General features: G+C 47.1%; 1 protein-coding gene across 1 annotated transcript in view; it reads right to left on the reverse strand.

The window, feature by feature from the left end:
- Positions 1 to 2,268: 2,268 nt before the first annotated feature.
- The window catches only part of LOC130128452 (non-homologous end joining factor IFFO1-like), a 31,199-nt gene continuing 5,873 nt past the window's right edge, over positions 2,269 to 27,594 (reverse strand). The window contains exons 2-9 of the mRNA XM_056298060.1: positions 8,875 to 8,935; positions 8,583 to 8,678; positions 8,272 to 8,412; positions 5,918 to 6,105; positions 5,303 to 5,420; positions 4,681 to 4,776; positions 3,665 to 3,795; positions 2,269 to 2,434 (exon numbers count right to left, since the gene is read on the reverse strand). Coding sequence (XP_056154035.1) covers positions 2,269 to 2,434; positions 3,665 to 3,795; positions 4,681 to 4,776; positions 5,303 to 5,420; positions 5,918 to 6,105; positions 8,272 to 8,412; positions 8,583 to 8,678; positions 8,875 to 8,935 — 997 coding nt within the window. The remainder of the gene's footprint in view (positions 2,435 to 3,664; positions 3,796 to 4,680; positions 4,777 to 5,302; positions 5,421 to 5,917; positions 6,106 to 8,271; positions 8,413 to 8,582; positions 8,679 to 8,874; positions 8,936 to 27,594) is intronic.

A 27,594-nucleotide genomic window follows, 5' to 3' on the forward strand; every position in this document is an offset into this window, starting at 1 on the left:
CTTTAAATGAAAATAAATAGCTAAATAAATAAAATAAAAACCGTTAGCTTCCTAAATTATACATCCTCGACCCCAGCGACACACACGTCCCGTACGTTTGGTTTCCACCGACTCGGACGGGCTGCGTTTTATAAAGTTCTGCCTTTTCTATTTTTTAGGAAGAGTCTGGCAAAAGAATAAAATGGCAGAATTTTTCCACCGTTGAGAAAGAAAACTTATTTTAAACATGAGGTGAACCTGAAGAACACATACGCATCTCCACCGATGAATTAAAAACCGAAGGACGACGTCAGGCTTGAGGTGATTATTGACTCGATTTAAAAAACGAAGCCAAAACTCTGCCTTCCCCCTCCATGTCTGCCTCATCTGCATATGTAAATATGATGCAATACATACTCCACACACACACACACACACACACACACGAGTCTGTGGCTGACAGCCACTCACATGCAGTAAATATTCCACTCACACCACAGACAAGAGGAGCTGACGAGACCTCCGGTCAGCTTGCACAGCAGAATTAAAGTAAATAAAGGAACAGTTACAAACTAATAAAGTATAATAACGATAAAGGAATGAGTCAGATGAACTGAGATAAACGGATGCTTGTGTGTTTGAACACATGTTCTGTACAGGATGTGAGTCTGCAGGAGGGGAACGTTCTGTTGGGAGGACAGCTCTTACTCCTCCCACTGGAAGGCTTCATCTGAAACTCAAACGCAGTCGTCCTCTGGGACGTCACAGCTTCCTGTTGGCTGCTGTGTGATCATTTCTTATCCCCCCTCCCTCTTTTCTCCCTAATTGTACTTGCCCCCCCCTTCCGAGCCGTCCCGGTCGCTGCTCCACCCCATCTGCCGATCCGGGGAGGGCCGCAGACTACCACATGTGGAGTCGCCAGCCGCTTCTTTTCACCTGACAGTGAGGAGTTTCACCAGGAGGACGTAGCAGGTGAGAGGATCACGCTATTCCCCCCAGTCCCCCCCCCCCCCCGAACGACCAGAGGAGGCGCTAGTGCAGCGACCAGCACACATACCCACATCCGGCTTCCCACCCGCAGACACGGCCAATTGTGTCTGTAGGGACGCCCGACCAAGCCGGAGGTAACACGGGGATTTGAACCGCCGATCCCCGTGTTGGTAGGCAGCGGAATAGACCGCCACGCCACCCGGACGCCCCTCATTTCTTATTTTCTAGTTTACGGTCCAAACACTTTCCGGTGCAGAGATCAACTTTTAGCTCAACAATGAGTTTGGAAGAGGACCTGTCACGTCTTCTGCACACGTAGATCACGTATGACCTACGACCTCTTCTGTCATCAAAACAAAGACAACACAAGCACACGTCAGGACGGCTGAGACACGTAATTCAAAAGCTTACCGGTCATCCCTGTGTCTTCCTAACGATCCTGGAAACTTTGCATGGTCATTTACATGTGGCGTAAAACTTGAAACTAAATGCATTTCATTTTCATTATCGCGTGGTTCAACTTTTTGATGTACTTTCAAGATGGCGCCGTCTACTTTCAGAAAGACGAGACTTTGCGATAAATTATAATAAATGCAGTAGCAAGTTACTAAACTAAACTGTTCGTGAGATCTTATTGATGATAATCTAAAATATATCGCGTGCAGCGTTTTTTATTTTATTTTTCGTGCACTCTATACTGACTTCTTGTCCATCGTGTTGGACGTGTGGACACAAGTCAGTGTTGCTGTGCGAATGATCAGCTCCGTCAGTAAAGGGAAAAGCAGATGTGCAAAATTAAGAAACAAAGTGCCCACGACAGGAGCAACACCTTGGATTTGCCTTTGAAAGTGCCTGTTAGTTGTCCTGAATAACCTTCAGCAAGGTGCAGTAACGGATCGTAACCACTGGAGGGCAGCAGTGAAGCATCAACTGAGCTGAATCAGTAACGAACTACACAGCTTCTGTGTGACGCTTGAGGGTGTATGTTGCACTACCAAGCCGGTAAACAACCACAAATGAAGATGTACTTGCCGCCATGCTGCACGGGGGATGGACCGGGGTGAGCTCGCCACAAATCACATTTTGTAACGTCGTCAGTGGAATTTCAGCGATCGGAACGAGGCAACGGGGTCGCTGAAACCCACCTGTGGCCGAGCCAAACCCTAGATGTGCCGAATTTCAAACGTTTTACTTGATGGACGTTTTTCCTAAAAGAGAATTTCAGCCTTGTAAACAGCACCGGAGGAGGATGAGGAGGCTTGGCGGCGTTTGGGAGACGCAGCGTGTTGCTGGGGACCGTCAGAGTTTCCTCCAGGCTAGAGGAGGAATGGCAGGATTAGCGTTATGGTTAGCATTCACATGAGCGTCATAACATTCTGTCTCTGCAGTGAGAGCCGGCTTCTTCCTGTCTTTCTCCTCGCCGTCCGAGTCCTCCACCGTCAAACTGATGAGAGAGGCAGACTTCCTGAATGATGAACAGAAAGAACGAGAGACAGAGAGCGAGAGAGGGAGGGAGAGAGGGGGGGGAGTGAGGGATGAGAGGAAAGTGAGGGATAGAGAGAGAGAGAGAGAGAGAGAGGAGGACAGGGATACGAGGGAAGGAGAGAGGGGGAAGTGAGGGACAGAGAGAGAGAGAAAGAGTGACAGGGAAGTGAGGGATGGAGAGCGAGAGAGGGGGGGAAGTGAGGGATAGAGAGAGAGAGAGTGACAGGGAAGTGAGGGATGGAGAGCGAGAGAGAGAGTGAGAGGGGGGGTGAGGGATAGAGAAAGAGTGACAGGGAAGTGAGGGATGGAGAGCGAGGGTGAGGGATAGAGAAAGAGTGACAGGGAAGTGAGGGATGGAGAGCGAGAGAGAGAGTGAGAGGGGGGGGTGAGGGATAGAGAAAGAGTGACAGGGAAGTGAGGGATGGAGAGCAAGAGATAGAGCGAGAGAGGGGGGGAAGTGAGGGATGGAGAGAGAGAAAGAGTGACAGGGAAGTGAGGGATGGAGAGCGAGAGAGAGAGCGAGAGGGGGAGAGTGAGGGATGGAGAGAGAGAGTGACAGGGAAGTGAGGGATGGAGAGCGAGAGAGAGAGCGAGAGGGGGAGAGTGAGGGATGGAGAGAGAGAGTGACAGGGAAGTGAGGGATGGAGAGCGAGAGAGAGAGCGAGAGGGGGGGAGTGAGGGATGGAGAGAGAGAGAAAGAGTGACAGGGAAGTGAGGGATGGAGCGAGAGGGGGGGAGTGAGGGATGGAGAGAGAAAGAGTGACAGGGAAGTGAGGGATGGAGAGCGAGAGAGGGGGGAAGTGAGGGATGGAGAGGGAAGTGAGGGATAGAGAGAGAGAGAGAGTGACAGGGAAGTGAGTGATGGAGAGGGAAGTGAGGGATGGAGAGGGAAGTGAGGGATAGAGAGAGAGAGAGAGAGAAAGAGTGACAGGGAAGTGAGGGATGGAGAGGGAAGTGAGGGATGGAGAGGGAAGTGAGGGATAGAGAGAGAGAGAGAGAGAGAGAGAGTGACAGGGAAGTGAGTGATGGAGAGCGAGAGAGGGGGGAAGTGAGGGATGGAGAGAGAGAACAGTCACTATGCAAATCATACCTGCCCTCTGCCCTGTCAATGTTTATTAATGAGCCTCCTCCCTGTGTGTGTGGGTGTGGGTGTGTGTGGGGGGGTGTGGGTGTGTGGGTGGGGGTGGGGGTGTGTGGGTGTGCACACTACCTGTCTCCACTCTGTGTAATGAGTCTTCTGCATGTCTCCATCTGGACGTCGAGTCCTCTCTTCATAGAACACATCTCCATGTATTCATGCAGGTGACGGTTCATGTCACTCTTCGCTGTGGCCAGCTCCAACTGATCAGGAGCATTCAAACATTATCATTACTACTACCACTACCACTACAGTACTACTACCACTACATTACCACTACAGTACTACTACCACTACATTACCACTACAGTACTACTACCTCTACGACTATAGTACTACTACCTCTACCACTACATTACTACTACCACTACAGCACTACCACTACAGCACTACTACCACTACATTACCACTACCACTACAGTACTACTACCTCTACCACTACATTACTACTACCACTACATTACCACTACCACTACATTACCACTACATTACCACTACCACTACATTACCACTACCACTACAGTACTACTACCACTACATTACCACTACCACTACATTACTACTACCACTACATTACTACTACCTCTACCACTACAGCACTACTACCACTACAGTACCACTACCACTACCACTACATTACTACTACCACCACAGTACTACTACCACTACCACTACATTACTACTACCACTACCACTACATTACTACTACCACTACATTACTACTACCACTACCACTACAGTACCACTACCACTACATTACTACTACCACTACAGTATTACTACCACTACAATACTACCACTACAGTACTACTACCACTACCACTACAGTACTACTACCACTACATTACTACTACCTCTACCACTACATTACCACTACCACTACAGTACTACTACCACTACATTACTACTACCACTACCACTACATTACCTCTACCACTACATTACTACTACCTCTACCACTACATTACTACTACCACTACAGTCACATTACTACCATTCACACTCAGATACTATGACGACTATGACTTCTGTTATAACAAGCTATCTAAAGACACACAGACACACACAGACACACACACATATCTCACCTCTATCTGATCGATGGTCTCCTGGTACTCCTTCTCTCTGGATTTAAACAGAGACTCCGTGTCTTTGATCACCTTCTCTATTGACTCCTCCTGCTGCTGTGTGTGTGTGTGTGTGTGTGTGTGTGTGTGTGTGTGTGTGTGTGTGTGTGTGTGTGTGTGTGTGATGCAGGATGGACATAGAAAGAAACATTTATGATAATGAAATATTTTGTTTATCTGATTCAGTCTTTATTTCCTTAGACTGCAATGTGAATATTCCATAACTAGCTAACATCCTGTGTATAAGGAGTGTGTTGTGTGTATAAGGAGTTCGTGTGTCTCGTGTGTCAGAATCAGCTAGCATCCTGTGTACTTTTTATAAGGAGTGTGTTGTGTGTATAAGGAGTTTGTGTGTCTCGTGTGTCAGAATCAGCTAGCATCCTGTGTACTTTTTATAAGGAGTGTGTTGAGAGTTTGTGTGTCTCGTGTGTGTCAGAATCTGAATCACGCTTGTTGGCCATGTAGGTTTGCACATACAATCTGACTCCGGTTTCGTGGCTCTCAGTGTACTTCTCTGATAGAATAACAACACAACTGTCAATTGATGTGTGTGTGTGTGTATATGTGTGTGTATGTGTAGTACCTCCCCCTGTGTGTCTACTCCCAGAGTGTACCCTGGGAAGTCCTCCCAGAGCAGCAGCGTCTCCTCTGTCTCCTCCCAGGCCAGACTGTCACAGTCATCCTCAAACTCACACTCCCTACTGGTTAACACACACACACACACACACACACACACATCAACTGTTTGCAAATTAATGACTGACGCAGTGATCTGCCAGTCAGTGCTAAGCATCCAACATTCTACATCCAACATCCAACACACCTATGAGAGCAGTAAACAGCAGTTTTGGTTCATCATGACTGAAGATGTGAGATTAGAACAGAAAACATGGCTAAAGGAGGATGAGACTGGTGAGAAGTCTAGTTTTTCTTCCTCTCCTCTCTTTCCGATTCCTTTCTCAGACCCTTTTCAACTTGGCAGGCGACACGCTGAATAAACAGACACACAACTGCTCAAAACCAGGCGTGCCTTCAGTCTGCTCAGTCTATTTACTGCGCCGTGGCTAACACCGAATTAATAATAGCGAATACATCGTCAAAGTTCATTGGACATAGCAACAGTAACTATGGGAGAGGCAGGACTTGGGAGAAATCTAAGTTATCTACAGCATTAATGAATCTGATAAATTGCTCTCACAGGTGATTCAGCATCCTCTGCATCTCCTCATTGATCTGACTGGCCGACGTGCTGCGTGACTCCTCGTCTTTAGTCCCGCCCCCCTCGCTGTCGGACATGCTGATTGGTTCGTCCCCATCCACACCTTTCATTGATTGGGCGCTCTGCTTTCTAGCCCGCCGTGTTAGAGTCGAGGGAGGCGTGGCCACCTGCAGAGACGAGATGAGCCGTGTCCAGAATCATATACCCGTTCACTAACCCCTACATAGGAAGCACTCCTTCAGGTACTCCATAGGGTGGGCAGTCTTATCCAGAAGGGGGGCCGGTGTGGGTGCAGGTTTTGGTTCCAACCCAAGCAGTTCCACACCTGATCCCACTTATCAACCAGTAGAGTCTCTGCTGGGGAACTTGATTAGGAGACACAGGTGTGGAACTGCTTGGTTGGAACAAAAACCTTCACCTATACCGGTCCTTTCTGGATAAGATTGCCCACCCCTGCATAGGGAGTGGTGATAAATCAGGAATCAAGAACAATTTGTTGTTTCCCCCAGCCCACAGCAGTGCAACACAAAGACAAAAACACATATCCAAAAACTACAAGAACACACATACTAAATAAGACATATATCTAAACCAGGGGTGGGCATTCTTATCCAGAAAGGGCCGGTGTGGCTGCAGCAGGTTTTTGTTCCAACCAAGCAGTTACACACCCGATCCCACTACTCAACCAGTAGAGTCTCTGCTAAGGAACATGATTAGGAGACAGGTGTGTAACTGCTTGGTTGGATTAAAAACCTGCACCCACACCGGCCCTTTCTGGAGAAGATTGCAACACATATATCCAAGCTAACAAAAATAAATAAATATCACTGTCCAAAGGAATGAACGCCAGTCAGGATGACTGTCGGTCTGCATGGGCTAGCAGTTAGCTTAGCCTGCCCCGCTTCCACGTCCTGTCAGACCGACCTCGGTGTTTCCTCCTTGGGCACAGCTCCAGGCAGGGGCCGTGGTCCCCCGGCCCACCGGACGAAGCAGACCAAGCTCCCCCAGCTGATCCAACGCTAGTTCTCCCGGCCAGACACCCTCGACACACCTCCCTGCACTCCACGCGACGACACCAAATACACCACAGTCAACGCCAGGCGAGGCCACCGCCAGACAACACTCGGCGTTATCGGAGCTGCTGGTCTGCATGGGCTAGCAGTTAGCTTAGCCGGTAACGCTTCCACGTCCTGTCAGGCCGCCCTTGGTGTTACCTCTTCGGGCACAGCTCCAGGCAGGGGCCGTGGACCCCGGGCCCCCCGGGCAAAGGAGACTAAGCTCCCCCAGCCGATCCAGCGCCAGCTCTCCCAACCATCAAACGAAGACACAACCTTAGACGCAAACATGGTCAAAGACACTGCATGGACACTACTGGGTGAGGCCGCCACAAACATGAATTTGCGCCACCATCTTCCCACACTGGACGCGGAAGCGATGGAATTTCAGACACTACTGAATCCTCACTTTGCCACTTCTTTCACGTCCTTGTCAGTGTGGTATTTGACAGTGACAAGAGTGCATGAGCCGAATGGAGAAGAGGTATTTGTGGTGTTATTAGCATAAAATGGTGTACATGTGTTGGACATTACATTTTCAAGTTGCATTGTGGGAATTTTTGAGGGCACTAAATAGTGGGTGCATGTTACAGTTAGAATTAAGACACACAAACAAAATGGAGGAAGGTGAATATGGTGCATTATATAGCAGATAGGGCGTGGTTTCGGATACAGCTGTAGAGTAGGTTAGAATAAAAAGCTCATCATTGAAAAAAAAAACACTGTCCTATTGACGTGTCCTGAAGAAGATTCTGCATTAGTTCAAAAGGTTTATCTTTTTTTTTTTTTGATTTTCTCCCCAATTGTATCCGGCCAATTACCCCACTCTTCCGAACCGTCCTGGTCTCTGCTCCACCCCATCTGCCGATCCGGGGAGGGCTGCAGACTACCACATGCCTCCTCCCATACATGTGGAGTCACCAGCCGCTTCTTTTCACCTGACAGTGAGGAGTTTCACCAGGGGGACGTAGCGCATGGGAGGCTCACGCTATTCCCCCCAGTTCCCCCTCCTCCCTGACTGACCAGAGGAGGCGCTAGTGCAGCGACCAGGACACATACTCACATCCGGCTTCCCACCCGCAGACACGGCCAATTGTGTCTGTAGGGATGCCCAACCAAGCCGGAGGTGACACAGGGATTCGAACTGGCGATCCCCGTGTTGGTAGGCAACAGAATAAGTACACCGCCACACCACCCGGATGCCCTCAAAAGGTTTATCTCACAACAACATCAACCATCTGGAGCTTCATGTCCTCACTCTCTGTCACACACACACACCTGGAAGATGTGTATCATGTCCTCACAGTTCCTCTGCTGGGCCACATCACAGAGGCGGGCGGTGATGTCGATACGACGGCAGATGTCCATGTCCACCTTCATGGCTTTCTCCTGGATCTTACTGTCCAACTCCGACAGGTTCTGACAGGCAGGCAGACAGGCAGAGAGATGGATTTAATTGAACGATCACTTGACAAGTTACCTAATATGTAGTAAACCTGTTAATGTTTGTTTCCGTCTCGGACGTTTCTTTTTTCAAAACGTGTGCTCTTCGTCTGACGAAGAGTTGAGTGTTCGACAGGGACGCTCACGTTGCTCATGAGTCCTTTGAAGAGAACGAGCTCCGCTTTCAGCTGTTTGACCCTGAGAGCCAGCTCATCCTGACACACCTCACTCTCCTGGAGGTCCTACACACACACACACATTAAGATGAGATGGGACAAGGTTGATTAAACTAAGCTAACATGAGTTAAACTAAGATGAGATAAGACACACTAAGGTAAGGTGTGCACAACTATGCTAATACCAGTCAAGGTTGGTGATGAGATAAGACAAGATATGATAAGATAAAACTGCAGTCGGCTGTTGCAGAGCATGTTTTACCTCCTCCAGTTCAGCTACTTTCTCCTGCAGGTCCATCCTGGCGGTGTACTCTTCCATCCATCTAGAAACACACACACACACACACACGGAATTACACCGAGTAATTTTTCATTACATTTCGGATGGTAGGGGACTCAGATTGCAACATTGTGACATTAGAGACGTGGTGAGATGGAGGTTCCCCATCAGGACAGTCCTAGTTACCAAATTCCCGGTGCTTTCCAGTCATGGAAAACTAAAAAGGGCGAGTCGAGCCGAGCCGAGCCGGTACCACTGTCGTGGAAAAGGGGCAATAGATCAGCTCATGATAATTTCAGTACAGCCCGTATCGAATCCCGCACCGGGCAAGAAAATAACCGCTTACATTGGTGGCAGCGGCGGGATCCGGAAGTGTGCAGATCCTCGGAAGTCTCTTCGGAGCGCGGGAAGAACACCTCGCGCTTCCGGGGAGGGTGACGACTGTAAACTACTAATAAGACACGTTAGCCCCCTAGCTAACGGGTCTGACCCTTTAGCCGAGCGGTTAGTGACGTCGTCTTGTGGTGCGGTACACCCCGTATCGAATCCCGCACCGGGCAAGAATATAACCGGTTACGACATCTTGATTGACGTCGAATCTGACTAACCATTAAGAGGCAAGGTCAGCATTAGTCCTGTATCAGGGTCAACGTCAATCAAGATTTCATTGGCGGATTAGTATGTCACTCGCGAGCTCTGACGTATGAAGGCGTAACCTTACAGTCGCCGTCGGCGTCAAAGTGAAGAAGAGAAGAGAGACCCGTGGCTAACGTCAACGAGATCCACTCCTCTTTCAGTTTCTTCTGTGTGTTCGGAGACAAACAACAAAAATGGCGGAAGCCTAAAGATGGAAAACGTATCGTTTCCACCATGAATGGAAGGAAGCTTATTTTTCCGTTTATTCCAACGCAAAATCCACCTGACTGATCTGCAGGGGCTATTGTGGCAATATCGAAGAAGGGTAACTTGGAGCGGCGTTTTTCTATAAATTTATTTCTGATTTTTCCCTTTTTTCTCCCAATTTAGGGGCCAATCGATCCCTGTTTTAATTCAAACACCCACCCTCGTGCTGCGTGCGTACGCCAACTGGTTCCATGACCAATGCTCACAACACTAAAAGAAAAAGAGACAAATGCTCACAAATTGTTTTATAATCTATATTTACATCGAAAAATGATAGTATACAGATGTACAAATATGAAATATGTTTACATATCGATTTAATTATGAAAATATGTACAAATACTTTCAAAACCCAATGTACTAGTAAAATATGTACATGAAATCGATTTCCTTTGTAGTTCTATTTCACACCTCTTAATTAGGTCACTGTGATCCCTATTACATGCTTAGACCCATGTGATATTTCTTGTGACGTGCAACAGACTGTTCAATGGAATATTTTTCCATGAATAAAGGTTAATTAAGATTATGTGTTACCAAACAGTAATTGATAGTCTCATTATCATGATTATCTTTAAGATCACCATTTCATTTGTCAGGGAGATGTGATATCCCTCTCACATGCTCAGGCCTATGTGATATGTCTTATGGGACATGCAACAGAATGTTCAGTTGACTTTTTGAAAAATAAAGATTGTAAAACAAGTTGTGACCATTTGTCTCTTTTTCCATTAGTATTGTGAGCATTTGTCTTGTGAGTATAACCGGTTATTTTTTGCCCGGTGCGGGATTCGATATGGGGTGTGCTGCACCACAAGGCGACATCACTAACCGCTCGGCTAAAGGGTCAGACCGGGTCTTATTAGTAGTTTACAGTCGTCACCCTCCCCGGAAGTGCGCCCTCGCGCTTGTTCTCCCCGCGCTCCGAAGAGACTTCTGAGGATCTGCACACTTCCGGATACCCCCGCTGCCACCAATGTAAGCGGTTATTTTCTTGCCCGGTGCGGGATTCGATATGGGATGTACTGCACCACAAGGCGACATCACTAACCGCTCGGCTAAAGGGTCAGACCCGTTAGCTAGGGGCTAATGTGTCTTATTAGTAGTTTACATAAGCATTTGTCTTGTGAGCATTGGTCTTGTGAGCATTTGTCATGGAACCTCGCCACCTGCATCTCTTCGGCCGGCAGTCTGGAAGGAGACGCCTCCCCACCTCCGCGACAAGGCGACTCCAGGCCGAACCACTGCTTTTTCCGACACACCCAGAGACGCAGCCACGTGACGAACACAAGCCGACTCCGCCCCCCCCCCCGAAGACAGCGTTGCCAATGATCGCTGCTTCACCGAGTCCGGCCATAGTCGGATCTGACGAGACCGGGGCGCGAACCCCGGTCCCCAGTGGGCAACTGCATCGACACAAAGCCGACGCTTAGACCGCTACACCACCGGACTCTTAGACCGCAACACCACCGCGGACCCCGGAGCGGCGTTTTAAAACGGGGCACAAGAGCTGTGGTACAGCTTCCCCAGGCAAAACAGCTCTACGAGCCAGGAATCGCAGGAGTTGAAGTCTCAGCAAGCAGCGCAACGGTCAGAGTTTACGAGACCCAACACCAAGAGCAAGGCTGCAACGACGTCATGGCGTCGGCCATGCTCTTGCTAAGCATAGGAAATCTTTCAAAGACGGCGAAGTGGTGAACGAGGCGTTTGTTGCGGCTGGATGCACTCCCCGGTGGTTTCAAGATAGTGTAGTAACCCTGATAATGTAATAAAAAATGCACTTGAGGCCATTGAAAATGCAATAAAACCTGATAATGTAATAACGTCATGATAATGTCATAAAATGATCCAACTGAGAAAAAACATGCCTGGAAGTAGCTTGGAGGTAGCTTTGAGGAAGAGTAGAGCATTCATGCACGTCCAACTTTGACCTGTCGGTGGCGCTAGACCTCTCGAGCTTGCGTTGCTTAAACAGTATCACCACTTGAATCCATTTATGGGTGGTCTGCTGTTAAATTATTACAATATTGGGGAATTATTACATTATCAGGACCAGGGAAATGAAGGCTAACCTGATAATGTAATAACGTCCCGTTAATGTAACACATTATTACATTATGGGTAAATAGTTTATTACATCATTGGGAAATGCACTTTATTACATTATCAGGAAGTTATTACATTATCAGGTTTTATTGCATTTTCAATGGACTCGAGCAGATTTTTTATTACATTATCGGGGTTATTACATTATTGGGAATTTATTATATTATCAGGTTCTACACGCCCCTTTTTAACTCATCCCTGTCACAACTGATGGCGCACCTGCTGTGGTAGGCCGTACTCATGGGTTCGTTGGATTGTGCAAGCAAAGCGATTCTTTCCCGGACTTCCTTAATTATCGCTGCACAGCTCACCAACAAGCGCTGTGTGGGAAGATCTTAAACACCAAATAAGCGATGGATATTGCTGTGAAGATTGTGTGCTCGGTTAGGGCGAGGAGCCTACAGAGGAGGCTATTTCGTGCACACACGGAGGAGACGGGCAGAACCCACAGACCTGTTGCTGCATACGGATGTAAGGTGGCTGAGCAGAGGGACGTTTTTGGAGAGATTCAGTGAGTTGTTGCTTGCAATCAAAGATGTTCTCAAGCTCACTAAACATGCCGAATATACGCAGCTAGAGGACAACAAGTGGCTTTCGGATTTGGCATTCCTAACCGATCTCGCCAGCATGCTGAATTTAGAACTACAGGGAAAGGATAAATATGTAATAAACACGATCAGCTCAGTGAACGCGTTTAAAAGCAAGCTCCGATTGCTGTCAAATAGGCTGCAATGCAGTGACCTGCGAAACTGCTCACATGCAGGCAGAACTTAAACGTCAGGGTAATGACAAAGCACAGCTTGGTAATGCACATGATGAGGAGCAAGTTCAGAGCATCTTGTCAGAGTTTGATAGGTGCTCTACTGACTTTGCATCCATTGAACCTGTTGCCAGCTATCTGTGTTTTCCATTTGGAAGTACTGATGTGGATGACATTGCCTCCAAAGTGGCATCACTGTTTCACCTGGACAGCCCTGGTGTGGAGAATGAGATCCTCGCACTACAAACTGACATTGAGATTAAGGAGCCACTGCTGCAGGAAAAGTACCCCAAGCTCAGGAAGATGTGCCATGAACCTCACAGCACTTTTTGGATCAACCTACCTGTGTGAATCTGCTTTTTCTCACATGAAGATCCTCAAGTCAAAGTACAGATCGACAATGACGACTGCCTTCTGGCCTGCCTAAGGCTTGCAACTAGCTGCTACAACCCTGACTATGAGAAACTAGCCTCCTCCTTCCAGTGCCAGCGGTCCCACTAAGGTAGAGAATGACATTTATTTCTACTTTTCTAACAGAGAACTTTACCGTAAGGTGGCTGTATTATTTTCTGTTTGTCGTGTGTATTGAATGGGTATTACGGTAATATGGTTCCATATTTGGGCTGGTAGATCTTGGCTGGCTGACAAACGTAAAAGTAGATCTTGGTTCAAAAAAGGTTGGGCACCCCTTGCATACGGCAATAAACCGGAAGCTGGTATGACTGCTGCGGACTACAGTTATGCACAGAGAGTGCATTATCACTGCCGCGCAATGAATCTTGGGATAAATTGGGCCGCAAAGGATCCATCCGTTGTGTCCCTAAGGTTCTGACAGATGAAGGCCACATTTCTTGGCCGCATTTGAAGGAGCCTTCGGATCGGGACAGCCTTGGCGCGCCGCGGTGACATAACTGGTTTTCAAATGCGGCCTTCGAATGATGCGGCCGCTGAATTGGAACACAGCCAATGAAACTGCCTGACTAAACATAGCGGCTACTCAGTCACTTGAGTGACTGTTGAGGAACCTAACCAATCAGCAATAAACATTGCTGCTAGTCCCGCCCCCAAGGTCCTTTTGGTCTGGTAACATCTCAAACAGGAAAGAAAACACAACAACAGTGGTACCAGTGGCAATCCAAACAACAACAACATTCTCGTTTTCTAGTGCCAAAAGCTCCAGCACTGTTTGTGGTGGAAAACAGGCCTAATCCGCAAAGCCTCATCCTGACAGGGTGGAGGTGATTAATGAAATTAGATGCTGCAGGGGAGGGAGTGACCCCCCCCACCACCTCCACCACCACCATCTCGCCTCCCCTCCTCCAGCCTTAGTCTGCAGGAGTTTCATAAGGATAGTCCATGCAGTATGCACGTAGAACACCGCACAACACTCGGTACGTTATTCTGGCCAGAGAGACACACAGCTGAATAGATAGATAACTAAAAAGCAAGAAAGACAGATGAAGAGACAGACAGACCAACAGATATAGAAAGACAGACAGACAGATCAGTGGCAGAGGGCTCAGACCTGTTCAACAGTCTCAACTCGTGTAAAGTGCTTTGAGTGACTGTTGCAGCTAGAAAAGTGCTATATAAAATGCAACTTGATTGATCGATTGACATGCCTAGACGTGCGGTACGCAGGCCCACCGGTGTGTGGATATTCCCTGATGCCCAGCCCACAAACCAGCCCACAGCTATGGGTTAAATAGTGCCGCTGCCTAGTGGATGCCTTGGGAGAGGACTAGGCTACGGGAGTAAACCCCTACAGAAAATCAAGGTCTACAGTGCTGTTTTCTGTTTAGTTTTTGTTTTTCTTGCCCTTTTGTATGTGTTTAAGTGGGCGAGTACTGCTGGTGTCGTGTGTGGCTGCCGCTTCTCCCTCTCATAGCCCCCCTTCCCGTCCACCCCTGTGTATTTGTGCTGTTTATCTGTTGTCTTGTTTCACTGCCGTTTATTGTAAAGCGACTGTGAGTGTTAGAAAAGCGCTATATAAGTTTGATTTATTATTATTATTGATTGGCTCCAGTAGGTTGGGTTATCGAAGCCAGTTTCCTCAGTCTTGCTGTTTTACTGCTCAATCATCGAGAATTATTTGAAAAATCCGTGACACTAATGAAGAAACATTTCTTTCAGCCTCTACACACACACACACACACACACACAAACCCAAATACAACCACGCATGCACTCACGCATAAATCACACACACTCATAAATTGCATACAACCTTATTATTTTAAAATATTTATTTCTGATTTTTTTCCCCTTTTTTCTCCCAATTTAGTGGCCAATTGATCCCTATTTTAATTCAAACACCCACCCTCGTATTGCATGCATTCGCCAACTGCATCTCTCCGGCCGGCAGTCTCGAAGGAGACCGCCTCCCCACTTTCGTGACAAGGCGAATCCAAGCCGAACCACTGTTTTTCCGACACACACAGAGACGCATTCACGTGACGAACACAAGCCGACTCCGCCCCCCTCCCGAAGACAGCGTTGCCAATGATTGCTGCTTCATCGAGTCTGGCCATAGTCGGATCTGACGAGACCGGGGCGCGAACCCCGGTCCCCAGTGGGCAACTGCATCGACACCAAGCCGATGCTTAGACCGCTACGCCACCGCGGACGCATACAACCTTATTATGACTCATTGCCCAGATGGACAGGCTGATGGACAAACAGAAAAATATACAAACACACATCCCCACATAAATACATACGCACACACTCTGATGTGAGTCATTGCCCCTAATCTCCTGTAGGACGTGATAATTGTGAGGCCCCCTTTACTCTCACTCTCTACTGCATTACCTAACTCTGGCTGTCACACACACACCCACACACACACAATCATCATCATCGATGATCACTCGCGGTCGAGTATGATTGTCCTCCTGTTGGTGAAGTGGATTATTTGTGAGTCTTCAAATGGCTATAAAAGCCAATCCTGGATCCACAAAGTCAGTTGCATTGTGGGCAGTTGTGTGTCACAGATGTGGTAGTCGTAGGTGGAGGAGCAATTTTGGTGGTGGATCTCTCCTTTCTGCATTGCCTTTTTGCCTCCATGGCACAGTAGAGGTCCTTTTCCTGTTGCACTGTGCCTTCATAGATCATCCTTTTCCAAAGGTTCTTGTTACAGGCCATCTCTTCCCAGTTATTAGGGTTGAAGTGGCATTTCCTCAGGTGGGATACGAGGTTATCCTTGTACCGCTTTTTTGTCCCCCTTGGGTGCCCTTCCTCTCCCCAAATTGGCCATAGAGGGCCTGTTTCGGGAGACGGGAGTTTGGCATACAGATTATATAGCCTGTCCATCGCAGCTGGTGTCATGTGATAGTTGTGGAGATACTTGGTCGGTTGGCTTCCTTCAGGATGCTGATGTTTGTTCACTTGTCTTCCCAGCTGGTCCTGACAATCTTCCATAGGCATCACCGGGGACATCGCTCAAGGGCTTTGATGTGCCTGCTGTTGGTTGTCCAGCTTTCAGCACCATAGAGGAGTGAGGGTAGAACTACTGCTTGATAAACAAGCAGTTTGGTCTTAGTCTGGATGTCCCAATCCTTGAAAACTCTACGCCTCAGCCTTGTGAAAGCCCTACTGGTGCATTTTATTCTGTGTTGTATCAGTGTCTGCCCTGGTGGACAGGAGGCTGCCGAGATATGGGAATTGATCCACATTCTCGAGAGTATTGCCATCAATGTGAATTGTGGGAGCTTGGGATGTTCCTTTAGGTGCAGGTTGATGGAGGATTTGGGTCTTCTTGATGTTGATGTCGAGTCCTTAGAGCTAGTATGCCCTGGCAAAGGCGTTCGGGATGTTCCGAAGGTCTGCCTCTGGGTGGGCAAAGAGTGCATTATCATCTGCATACTGGAGTTCCATGATGGTAGTAGAAAGCACTTGCTTTTAGCCTTAAACCACCTAAGGTTGAAGAGTCCACTGTTTGTCCTGTAGAGGACTTGGACACCCTCAGGTATGTTGTTGTTGTTTGTGATGTGGAGGATGGTTGCAATGAAGATGGCAAATAGGGTGGGTGCTATGATGCAGCCCTGCTTCACCCTGTATTTACTCTGAAAAGAGCAGTTTCAGATCCACCATTGCTAATAACTGTAGCTGTCATATCTTTGTGCTGGAGTCAAAGAATCCTGATGTATTTGTCTGGGCATTCTGTCTTGGAGAGGACACACCATAGGGTGGCCTGGTTCATGGAGTTAGAGGCCGTTGTTAGGTCAATGAAAGCCATATACAGTGGCATATGTTGCTCCCAGTATTTCTCTTGAAGCTGACGAGCTGTGAAAATCATGTCCGTTGTCCCCCTGCCTGGGCGAAAGCCACACTGAGACTCGGAGAGGTTGTCTTCTGCCAGAGGTGTTAGCCAGTATGTGGGTCAGTATTTTATCTGTAGTGAATAGAGGCTCTATGCCTCTGTAGTTGCCACAGTCCACTTTATCTCCCTTCTTAAAGACGGCGACAATTAGGGTGTCCTTGATTTCAGTAGGAATTTCTTCCTTGTCCCAGATTTTATGGAGCAGGTTATAGATGTGATATAAGAGTTCAGAGCCGCCTTCTTTGAGGACTTCCACTGGGATCTGATCAGGTCCAGAGGCCTTATTGTTGCTCAGCTTTCAGATAGCATCCTGGACCTTGATTACACCCAGGGGTCACCCATGTCTGTGAATGTTCTCATTCACCCAGGGGTCACCCATGTGCTCCATGATGGGCCTCTGTGGGATTTGGTTGATGTCTTTGATCTCTCCTGGAAGTGTTCACTCCATCTAGAGCTGATGGCCACTTCGTCCTTCAGCAGAGATTGTCAATCTTTGGAGTGGAGGGGATTGAGGTCTCTGTAGCTGGGTCCATACACAGCCTTGGTAGCACTGTAGACCTCACTGGACTTCCAGCGCCTTCTCCATCCACCAGTTGTTTTCCAGTTCTCTCACCCTACATTGTACGACTGCCTTAGCCTTAGAAGGGACATATCTGTTGGCCTTACAGTTGATGATATTGGGCCATACAAATAAATGTCATTCAGCCATGTACAGAAGGCCCTCCTTTCGGCATCTATCAGATGTTGAATCTCAGTGTAATTTTCATCAAAACAATCCTGATGTTTCCTGGTTTTGAAGCCAATGATATCCCTGTTGGTCTCAAAGATTGTAGTCTTCAGGGCCTCCCAGTGTCCTTCAACATCCTCTGGGTACTGTTTTGGGAGTCACTCTTGTAGGGAGTTCCTCAAGCACTGTGCCATGTTGATGTCACTCAGGCTTTCGGTGTTGAATTTTGGGTAGCTCAGTTTCTTTTGATATCTTCTCTTGTGTATTAATGGGATTGTCTTTATGGAGCGGATCAGGCAGTGGTCAGTTCAGCAGTCATCGGTGCAGGTCATGGCCCTGCTGATTTTGACATCTTTGCGATCTTTAGCCCTGACTATCACATAATCTATGAGATGCCAGCACTTTGATCAGGGATGCATCCATGATGTTTTGAACTTATTTCTCTGCTGGAAAAGCGTTGTTTATGACAAGGTGGTGTTCATTATATTTTGAGAGAAAGAGGCCTCCATTGGGGCTGATGTTACCTACACCCTCTTTATCCATGTGCCTTTCCAGACCTTGTGATCTTTGCCTACCCTGGCATTGAAATCCCTGAGTAAGAGGACCTTGTCTACTTTTGGGATGTTTATTAGTACGTTGCCCAGTACGGCACAGAAGGTCTCTTTATCCTCATCCTGTGAGTCCAAGGTGGGGGCATACGCACTCACAGCTGTGGCCATCTGGTTGTTCGTGAGCCTCAGATGCAAAGTCATGAACCGTTTGTTGATAGCCACAGGGGATTTGGTGAGGTGTGTAATTAGATTGTTGTTGATGGTGAATCCAACGCCATGCATTCTGGGTTCATCCCCCGCTTTGCACTTCCAGAGGGTGTATCCACCTCTCTCCTCCTTCAGTTGTCCCTCCTTTGCAAGCAGGTTTCTGATAGGGCAACAAGGTCAGTCTTAAACCTTCTCAGCTCCCTTGCAATGATTGCAGTTCTGCATTCAGATCAATCACCGGAGGCACTGCCGATGAGGGTTCACACATTCCGTGCTCCAAAGTTAATAGTTTTTTGTTTTCGACCGCTATGAGGTGAACCCACTGGCTGCAGTATTCCAATCAAGTTTTGATGAGGCAGGCTATTTTTAGGGCACCTTTTCTAACCCCTTCCCTATGTGGGGTGAGCAGAGAGGATCCTTAATAGGGCTGCTCAGTCACTGGTGCAGCTGCCACAATGCTTTCTCTGCCTCAGTTCTGAAAGCAAGGTGACTGATTCAAAACACCCACCGCCTATGTGCTAGTGCGTGGCTAGGAGCTCCCAGACTTCACTGTCCTGCTCCCTTCACCATTTCCCAATCACCATAGGACTTAGGAGAAGGTAGTAGTGGAAAAAGACCTTCAGGAGAACGCCTGTGCACGTGGAGAGACTGGCGCAGGCACACAGTCAGTCACCGCACGGTCCTTGACAGTAAGAAGGCCAAGATCCAATGGGAAGGAATCCAAGACAATTGGGGGCGACTCACTGCTGCAGCCTTCTTCCACCTTCACGACCATGGGGATGCTTCTCCCAGGCCCTACCACCTGAACATCTGACCAGCCATCATCTTCCGCCCGCTCCACTGTTGAGGAATTGGTTTGCACCGCTCTTTGGCTGTACACCCTCCCCCTTGACCTTACCACCATGGGTAACCCTAACAGGAGCAGTAGCTCCAGACGACATCGCTCTTGGGTTCTCCGGGTAAACGCAAGCCTCTCTACCACGGCAAGGTAGCGATCGCAGGAGAAAGCACACACACACACCACAGATAGTCATTTCAGGTGACTTATAAAGGGGGTGACAGTGTTATAGGTGACACTGATTTGTGCTGTATCACCATATAGATACTGGAGGACAAAAGTGCATTATAGGACATCATCTGTGTGTAATGACTCGTCTAAGTGGATATACCTGTATGTGTGCACAGTGCTGTGTGTGTAGTTCCTTATATTGTTGGCGTGTCTTGGTATGTGTGTGTGTGTGAGACTGGGAGAGAGGGAGGTAGAGAGACATAGACCGAGAGAAGGTCAAACAGAAATCTTATCTGTCCCACCAGAGGCTCACTGATGTTGGATGACACGGCAGTGATGACGTCATCACCTCAATGACGCCACTGAAGTTCACTACCAACCTGAGTGAGAGAGAGGGGAGGGGGGGAGTGTGTGTGAGAGAGAGAAGGGGTGGCTGTGTAAGGATAAAAAGAAGGAGGGGGGGGCGGACTGCCAGGGTGGTCACAGCACTCAGAAGTGTGCTGCATTGCAGGTGTCAGGACTAAACACAGCAGGGATGAGGAGGCGGAGGAGGAGGAGGAGGAGGGTTAGAATAAGTAACAAAAAGATGAAGAGGGTTGCGGAGAGAGAAAGGGAGTGGTAGAGATATGACACATAAAAGAGAGAGAGAGAGAGAGAGAGAGAGAGAGAGAGAGAGAGAGAGAGAGAGAGAGAGAGAGAGAGAGAGAGAGAGAGAGAGAGAGAGAGAGAGAGAGAGAGAGAGAGCCATTTGATCAGAGAAAGCAGAGGTGAGAGCAGGGATGGGAGAAGGAGGAGGAGGATGGAGAGCATGAGAGAATACATGTTAGAAGAAATGGGATCTATCTATCCATCCATCCATCCATCCATCCATCCATCTATCTATCCATCTATCTATCTATCTATCTATCTATCTATCTATCTATCTATCTATCTATCTATCTATCTATCTATCTATCTATCTGTCTGTCTGTCTGTCTGTCTGTCTGTCTGTCTGTCTGTCTGTCTGTCTGTCTGTCTGTCTGTCTGTCTGTCTGTCTGTCTGTCTGTCTGTCTGTCTGTCTGTCTGTCTGTCTGTCTGTCTGTCTGTCTGTCTGTCTGTCTGTCTGTCTGTCTGTCTGTCCGTCCGTCCGTCCGTCCGTCCGTCCGTCCGTCCGTCCGTCCGTCCGTCCGTCCGTCCGTCCGTCCGTCCGTCCGTCCGTCCGTCCGTCTGTGTCTGTGTAAATAAGCTGACTGGTGATGATGAGGTCACCTTTAAGTACAAAACAGGTGTCCATGGAAAGTCGATACCTCACCCTCTGTCCTGCATGTGTGTGTCTGTGTGTGTGTGTGTGTGTGTGTGTGTGGGGGGGGGGTTGTGTGTAGTTTCTGTTCTTAAAGTGTCGGTAAATAGATTCACACGCTCACATCGTAGCTTAACCGGGCTAAAGGACACCAGGATCAGAAGCAGTTTCAGTATAACTTCTAAATGTGTGACCATACCTCAACAGCAGAGCACCATACTTACTACACATGCTCCGTGTTTTCATGTGTGTAACTGTCAGACTGTAGATCCACGTGGTACTGGAGAAACCACACACACACACACACACACACATATACTATATATATACACACATACATGTGTATATATGTATATATACTATACATACACATACACATACGTGTATATATATGTGTGTATACATATATACACACATATATGTATATACACACATATATATAAACAAATGTGTGTATATATATATGTATGTGTGTGTATATATATATATGTGTGCTCACACACTCACACACACACACACAATGCATTTCCTGGATTGATAAAACAAAAACTAAATCCGAGCCTTAAGGTGAGGGTTGCACTGCCATCTCCTCTTCATCTATGTGATACGGTAAAATCATGTAGAGTCACAGAGAACATCGCACTGGATGTGTGTGTGGGTCTGGATGTGTGTGTGGGTCTGGACGTGTGTGTGGGTCTGGACGTGTGTGTGGGTTTGCAGCATGCTGCCCTGCAGAAAACACCATCGCGCTTGCAGCCAAATGTGAGCAGTGCTGAGTCTCCGGTCTGTGCCAAAAGCTGCATTAACCAACTCAAAACCCTCACTGCAGTAAAACACCACCTCTGTAACACAACCCTGTTGTACAGCTGCAATATCAAAACAACACAAGCCCTCCTTGACTGCCTTATTACAGCCATGTGACTTTATAACAAGGCACAGATGCCTTTTACCCCCCTTTATTTTGTGCTTTACAGTTACAATCCTCAATTCAAGTGTGAACCGAAGGGTCACCCTGCTGCCGCGACACAACCCACAGCACGGGAAGCTGCCGTCACTCCCAGATTGATTGACAGGTGTCTTCATACAAGGACGAACAGTACACAACAACTAAATGTGAGTTTCTAATGTTCTGTGATGCCGTGAAAGGGTTGTTCACATCACGAATGGTTGTACAGATTGGAGTAAAACAGACCCACATTTTACATTACCATCGGATGACAAACACACAACACAATTATCTTCCATCCACAACTCAACCTCTTCAGTCATGTTTCTAAACATACCTCCTTTTATATGGTCACATAAACCACAGACTGCACGTTTAACCACAGACTGCCCGTTTAACCACACACTGCCCGTTTAACCACAGACTGCCCGTTTAACTACACACAGCATGTTTAACCACAGACTGCACGTTTAACCACAGACTGCACGTTTAACCACAGACTGCACGTTTAACCAGACTGCACCTTTAACCACAGACTGCACGTTTAACCAGACTGCACCTTTAACCACAGACTGCACGTTTAACCACAGACTGCACCTTTAACCACAGACTGCACGTTTAACCACAGACTGCACCTTTAACCACAGACTGCACTTTTAACCAGACTGCACCTTTAACCACAGACTGCACGTTTAACCAGACTGCACCTTTAACCACAGACTGCACGTTTAACCACAGACTGCACCTTTAACAACAGACTGCACCTTTAACCACAGACTGAATGTTTAACCACAGACTGAATGTTTAACCACAGACTGCATGTTTAACCACAGACTGCATGTTTAACCACAGACTGCCCGTTTAACCACAGACTGCACGTTTAACCACAGACTGCACTTTTAACCACAGACTGAATGTTTAACCACAGACTGCACTTTTAACCACAGACTGCATGTTTAACCACAGACTGCACGTTTAACCACAGACTGCGTGTTTAACCACAGACTGCACCTTTAACCACAGACTGCACGTTTAACCACAGACTGCACCTTTAACCACAGACTGCGTGTTTAACCACAGACTGCATGTTTAACCACAGACTGCATGTTTAACCACAGACTGCACCTTTAACCACAGACTGCGTGTTTAACCACAGACTGCATGTTTAACCAGACTGCTTGTTTAACCACAGACTGCACCTTTAACCAGACTGCTTGTTTAACCACAGACTGCACTTTTAACCACAGACTGAATGTTTAACCACAGACTGCAACTTTAACCAGACTGCATGTTTAACCACAGACTGCATGTTTAACCAGACTGCATGTTTAACCAGACTGCATGTTTAACCACAGACTGCATGTTTAACCAGACTGCTTGTTTAACCACAGACTGCACCTTTAACCAGACTGCACTTTTAACCACAGACTGAATGTTTAACCACAGACTGCAACTTTAACCAGACTGCATGTTTAACCACAGACTGCATGTTTAACCACACACTGCCCGTTTAACCAGACTGCAACTGTAACCAGACTGCTTGTTTAACCACAGACTGCACGTTTAACCACAGACTGAATGTTTAACCACAGACTGCACGTTTAACCACACACTGCCCGTTTAACCACACACTGCCCGTTTAACCACAGACTGCACGTTTAACCACAGACTGCATGTTTAACCACAGACTGCACTTTTAACCAGACTGCACCTTTAACCACAGACTGCACGTTTAACCACAGACTGCACGTTTAACCACAGACTGCATGTTTAACCACAGACTGAACGTTTAACCACAGACTGCACGTTTAACCACACACTGCCCGTTTAACCACAGACTGCATGTTTAACCACAGACTGCACCTTTAACCACAGACTGCACCTTTAACCACAGACTGAATGTTTAACCACAGACTGCCCGTTTAACCACAGACTGCACGTTTAACCAGACTGCATGTTTAACCACAGACTGCATGTTTAACCACAGACTGCACGTTTAACCACAGACTGCATGTTTAACCACAGACTGCACGTTTAACCACAGACTGCACTTTTAACCACAGACTGCACCTTTAACCACAGACTGCATGTTTAACCACAGACTGCACCTTTAACCACAGACTGCACTTTTAACCACTGACTGCACGTTTAACCACAGACTGCACTTTTAACCACAGACTGCACGTTTAACCACAGACTGCACGTTTAACCACAGACTGCATGTTTAACCACAGACTGCACTTTTAACCACAGACTGCATGTTTAACCATAGACTGCACGTTTAACCACAGACTGCACTTTTAACCACAGACTGCACATTTAACCACAGGCTGCATGTTTAACCACAGACTGCATGTTTAACCACAGACTGCACCTTTAACCACAGACTGCACGTTTAACCACAGACTGCACCTTTAACCACAGACTGCACGTTTAACCACAGACTGCACGTTTAACCACAGACTGCACCTTTAACCACAGACTGCATGTTTAACCACAGACTGCACCTTTAACCACAGACTGCACGTTTAACCACAGACTGCATGTTTAACCACAGACTGCACGTTTAACCACAGACTGCCCGTTTAACCACAGACTGCACTTTTAACCACAGACTGCATGTTTAACCACAGACTGCACTTTTAACCACAGACTGCACCTTTAACCACAGACTGCACTTTTAACCACAGACTGCACGTTTAACCACAGACTGCACGTTTAACCACAGACTGTACGTTTAACGACAGACTGCACCTTTAACCACAGACTGCGTGCTTAACCACAGACTGCACGTTTGACCAAAGACTGCACATTTAACCACAGACTGCAACTTTAACCAGACTGCTTGTTTAACCACAGACTGCACTTTTAAGCACAGACTGAATGTTTAACCACAGACTGCAACTTTAACCAGACTGCTTGTTTAACCACAGACTGCACGTTTAACCACAGATTGCATGTTTAACCACAGACTGCACCTTTAACCACAGACTGAATGTTTAACCACAGACTGCATGTTTAACCACAGACTGCATGTTTAACCACAGACTGCACGTTTAACCACAGACTGCACTTTCAACCACAGACTGCACGTTTAACCACAGACTGCACTTTTAACCACAGACTGCACGTTTAACCACAGACTGCACTTTTAACCACAGACTGCACATTTAACCACAGACTGCACTTTTAACCACAGACTGCACCTTTAACCACAGACTGCACGTTTAACCACAGACTGCACGTTTAACCACAGACTGCACTTTTAACCACAGACTGCATGTTTAACCATAGACTGCACTTTTAACCACAGACTGCACGTTTAACCACAGGCTGCATGTTTAACCACAGACTGCATGTTTAACCACAGACTGCACGTTTAACCACAGACTGCACCTTTAACCACAGACTGCACGTTTAACCACAGACTGCACCTTTAACCACAGACTGCACGTTTAACCACAGACTGCACCTTTAACCACAGACTGCACGTTTAACCACAGACTGCACGTTTAACCACAGACTGCCCGTTTAACCACAGACTGCACTTTTAACCACAGACTGCATGTTTAACCACAGACTGCACTTTTAACCACAGACTGCACCTTTAACCACAGACTGCACTTTTAACCACATACTGCACGTTTAACCACAGACTGCACGTTTGACCAAAGACTGCACATTTAACCACAGACTGCAACTTTAACCAGACTGCTTGTTTAACCACAGACTGCACTTTTAAGCACAGACTGAATGTTTAACCACAGACTGCAACTTTAACCAGACTGCTTGTTTAACCACAGACTGCACGTTTAACCACAGACTGAATGTTTAACCACAGACTGCATGTTTAACCACAGACTGAATGTTTAACCACACACTGCCCGTTTAACCACACACTGCCCGTTTAACCACAGACTGCATGTTTAACCACAGACTGCACTTTTAACCACAGACTGCACCTTTAACCACAGACTGCACCTTTAACCACAGACTGCATGTTTAACCACAGACTGCACGTTTAACCACAGACTGCACGTTTAACCACAGACTGCACTTTTAACCACAGACTGCATGTTTAACCACAGACTGCACTTTTAACCACAGACTGCACCTTTAACCACAGACTGCACTTTTAACCACAGACTGCACCTTTAACCACAGACTGCACGTTTAACCACAGACTGCACGTTTAACCACAGACTGCACTTTTAACCACAGACTGCATGTTTAACCATAGACTGCACTTTTAACCACAGACTGCACGTTTAACCACAGGCTGCATGTTTAACCACAGACTGCATGTTTAACCACAGACTGCACGTTTAACCACAGACTGCACCTTTAACCACAGACTGCACGTTTAACCACAGACTGCACCTTTAACCACAGACTGCACGTTTAACCACAGACTGCACCTTTAACCACAGACTGCACGTTTAACCACAGACTGCACGTTTAACCACAGACTGCCCGTTTAACCACAGACTGCACTTTTAACCACAGACTGCATGTTTAACCACAGACTGCACTTTTAACCACAGACTGCACCTTTAACCACAGACTGCACTTTTAACCACATACTGCACGTTTAACCACAGACTGCACGTTTGACCAAAGACTGCACATTTAACCACAGACTGCAACTTTAACCAGACTGCTTGTTTAACCACAGACTGCACTTTTAAGCACAGACTGAATGTTTAACCACAGACTGCAACTTTAACCAGACTGCTTGTTTAACCACAGACTGCACGTTTAACCACAGACTGAATGTTTAACCACAGACTGCATGTTTAACCACAGACTGAATGTTTAACCACACACTGCCCGTTTAACCACACACTGCCCGTTTAACCACAGACTGCATGTTTAACCACAGACTGCACTTTTAACCACAGACTGCACCTTTAACCACAGACTGCACCTTTAACCACAGACTGCATGTTTAACCACAGACTGCACGTTTAACCACAGACTGCACGTTTAACCACAGACTGCACTTTTAACCACAGACTGCATGTTTAACCACAGACTGCACTTTTAACCACAGACTGCACCTTTAACCACAGACTGCACTTTTAACCACAGACTGCACGTTTAACCACAGACTGCACGTTTAACCACAGACTGTACGTTTAACGACAGACTGCACCTTTAACCACAGACTGCGTGCTTAACCACAGACTGCACGTTTGACCAAAGACTGCACATTTAACCACAGACTGCAACTTTAACCAGACTGCTTGTTTAACCACAGACTGCACTTTTAAGCACAGACTGAATGTTTAACCACAGACTGCAACTTTAACCAGACTGCATGTTTAACCACAGACTGCACGTTTAACCACAGACTGAATGTTTAACCACAGACTGCACGTTTAACCACACACTGCCCGTTTAACCACAGACTGCATGTTTAACCACAGACTGAATGTTTAACCACACACTGCCCGTTTAACCACACACTGCCCGTTTAACCACAGACTGCATGTTTAACCACAGACTGCACTTTTAACCACAGACTGCACGTTTAACCACAGACTGCACGTTTAACCACAGACTGCATGTTTAACCACAGACTGCACGTTTAACCACAGACTGAATGTTTAACCACAGACTGCACCTTTAACCACAGACTGCACGTTTAACCACAGACTGCACGTTTAACCACAGACTGCACCTTTAACCACAGACTGCACGTTTAACCACAGACTGCACGTTTAACCACAGACTGCACCTTTAACCACAGACTGCACGTTTAACCACAGACTGCACGTTTAACCACAGACTGCACCTTTAACCACAGACTGCACGTTTAACCACAGACTGCACGTTTAACCAGACTGCACGTTTAACCATAGACTTAATGTTTAACCACAGACTGCACGT

Source organism: Lampris incognitus, chromosome 18, assembly GCF_029633865.1.
Source record: "Lampris incognitus isolate fLamInc1 chromosome 18, fLamInc1.hap2, whole genome shotgun sequence".
In the NCBI taxonomy this organism is placed as follows: Eukaryota; Metazoa; Chordata; class Actinopteri; order Lampriformes; family Lampridae; genus Lampris; species Lampris incognitus.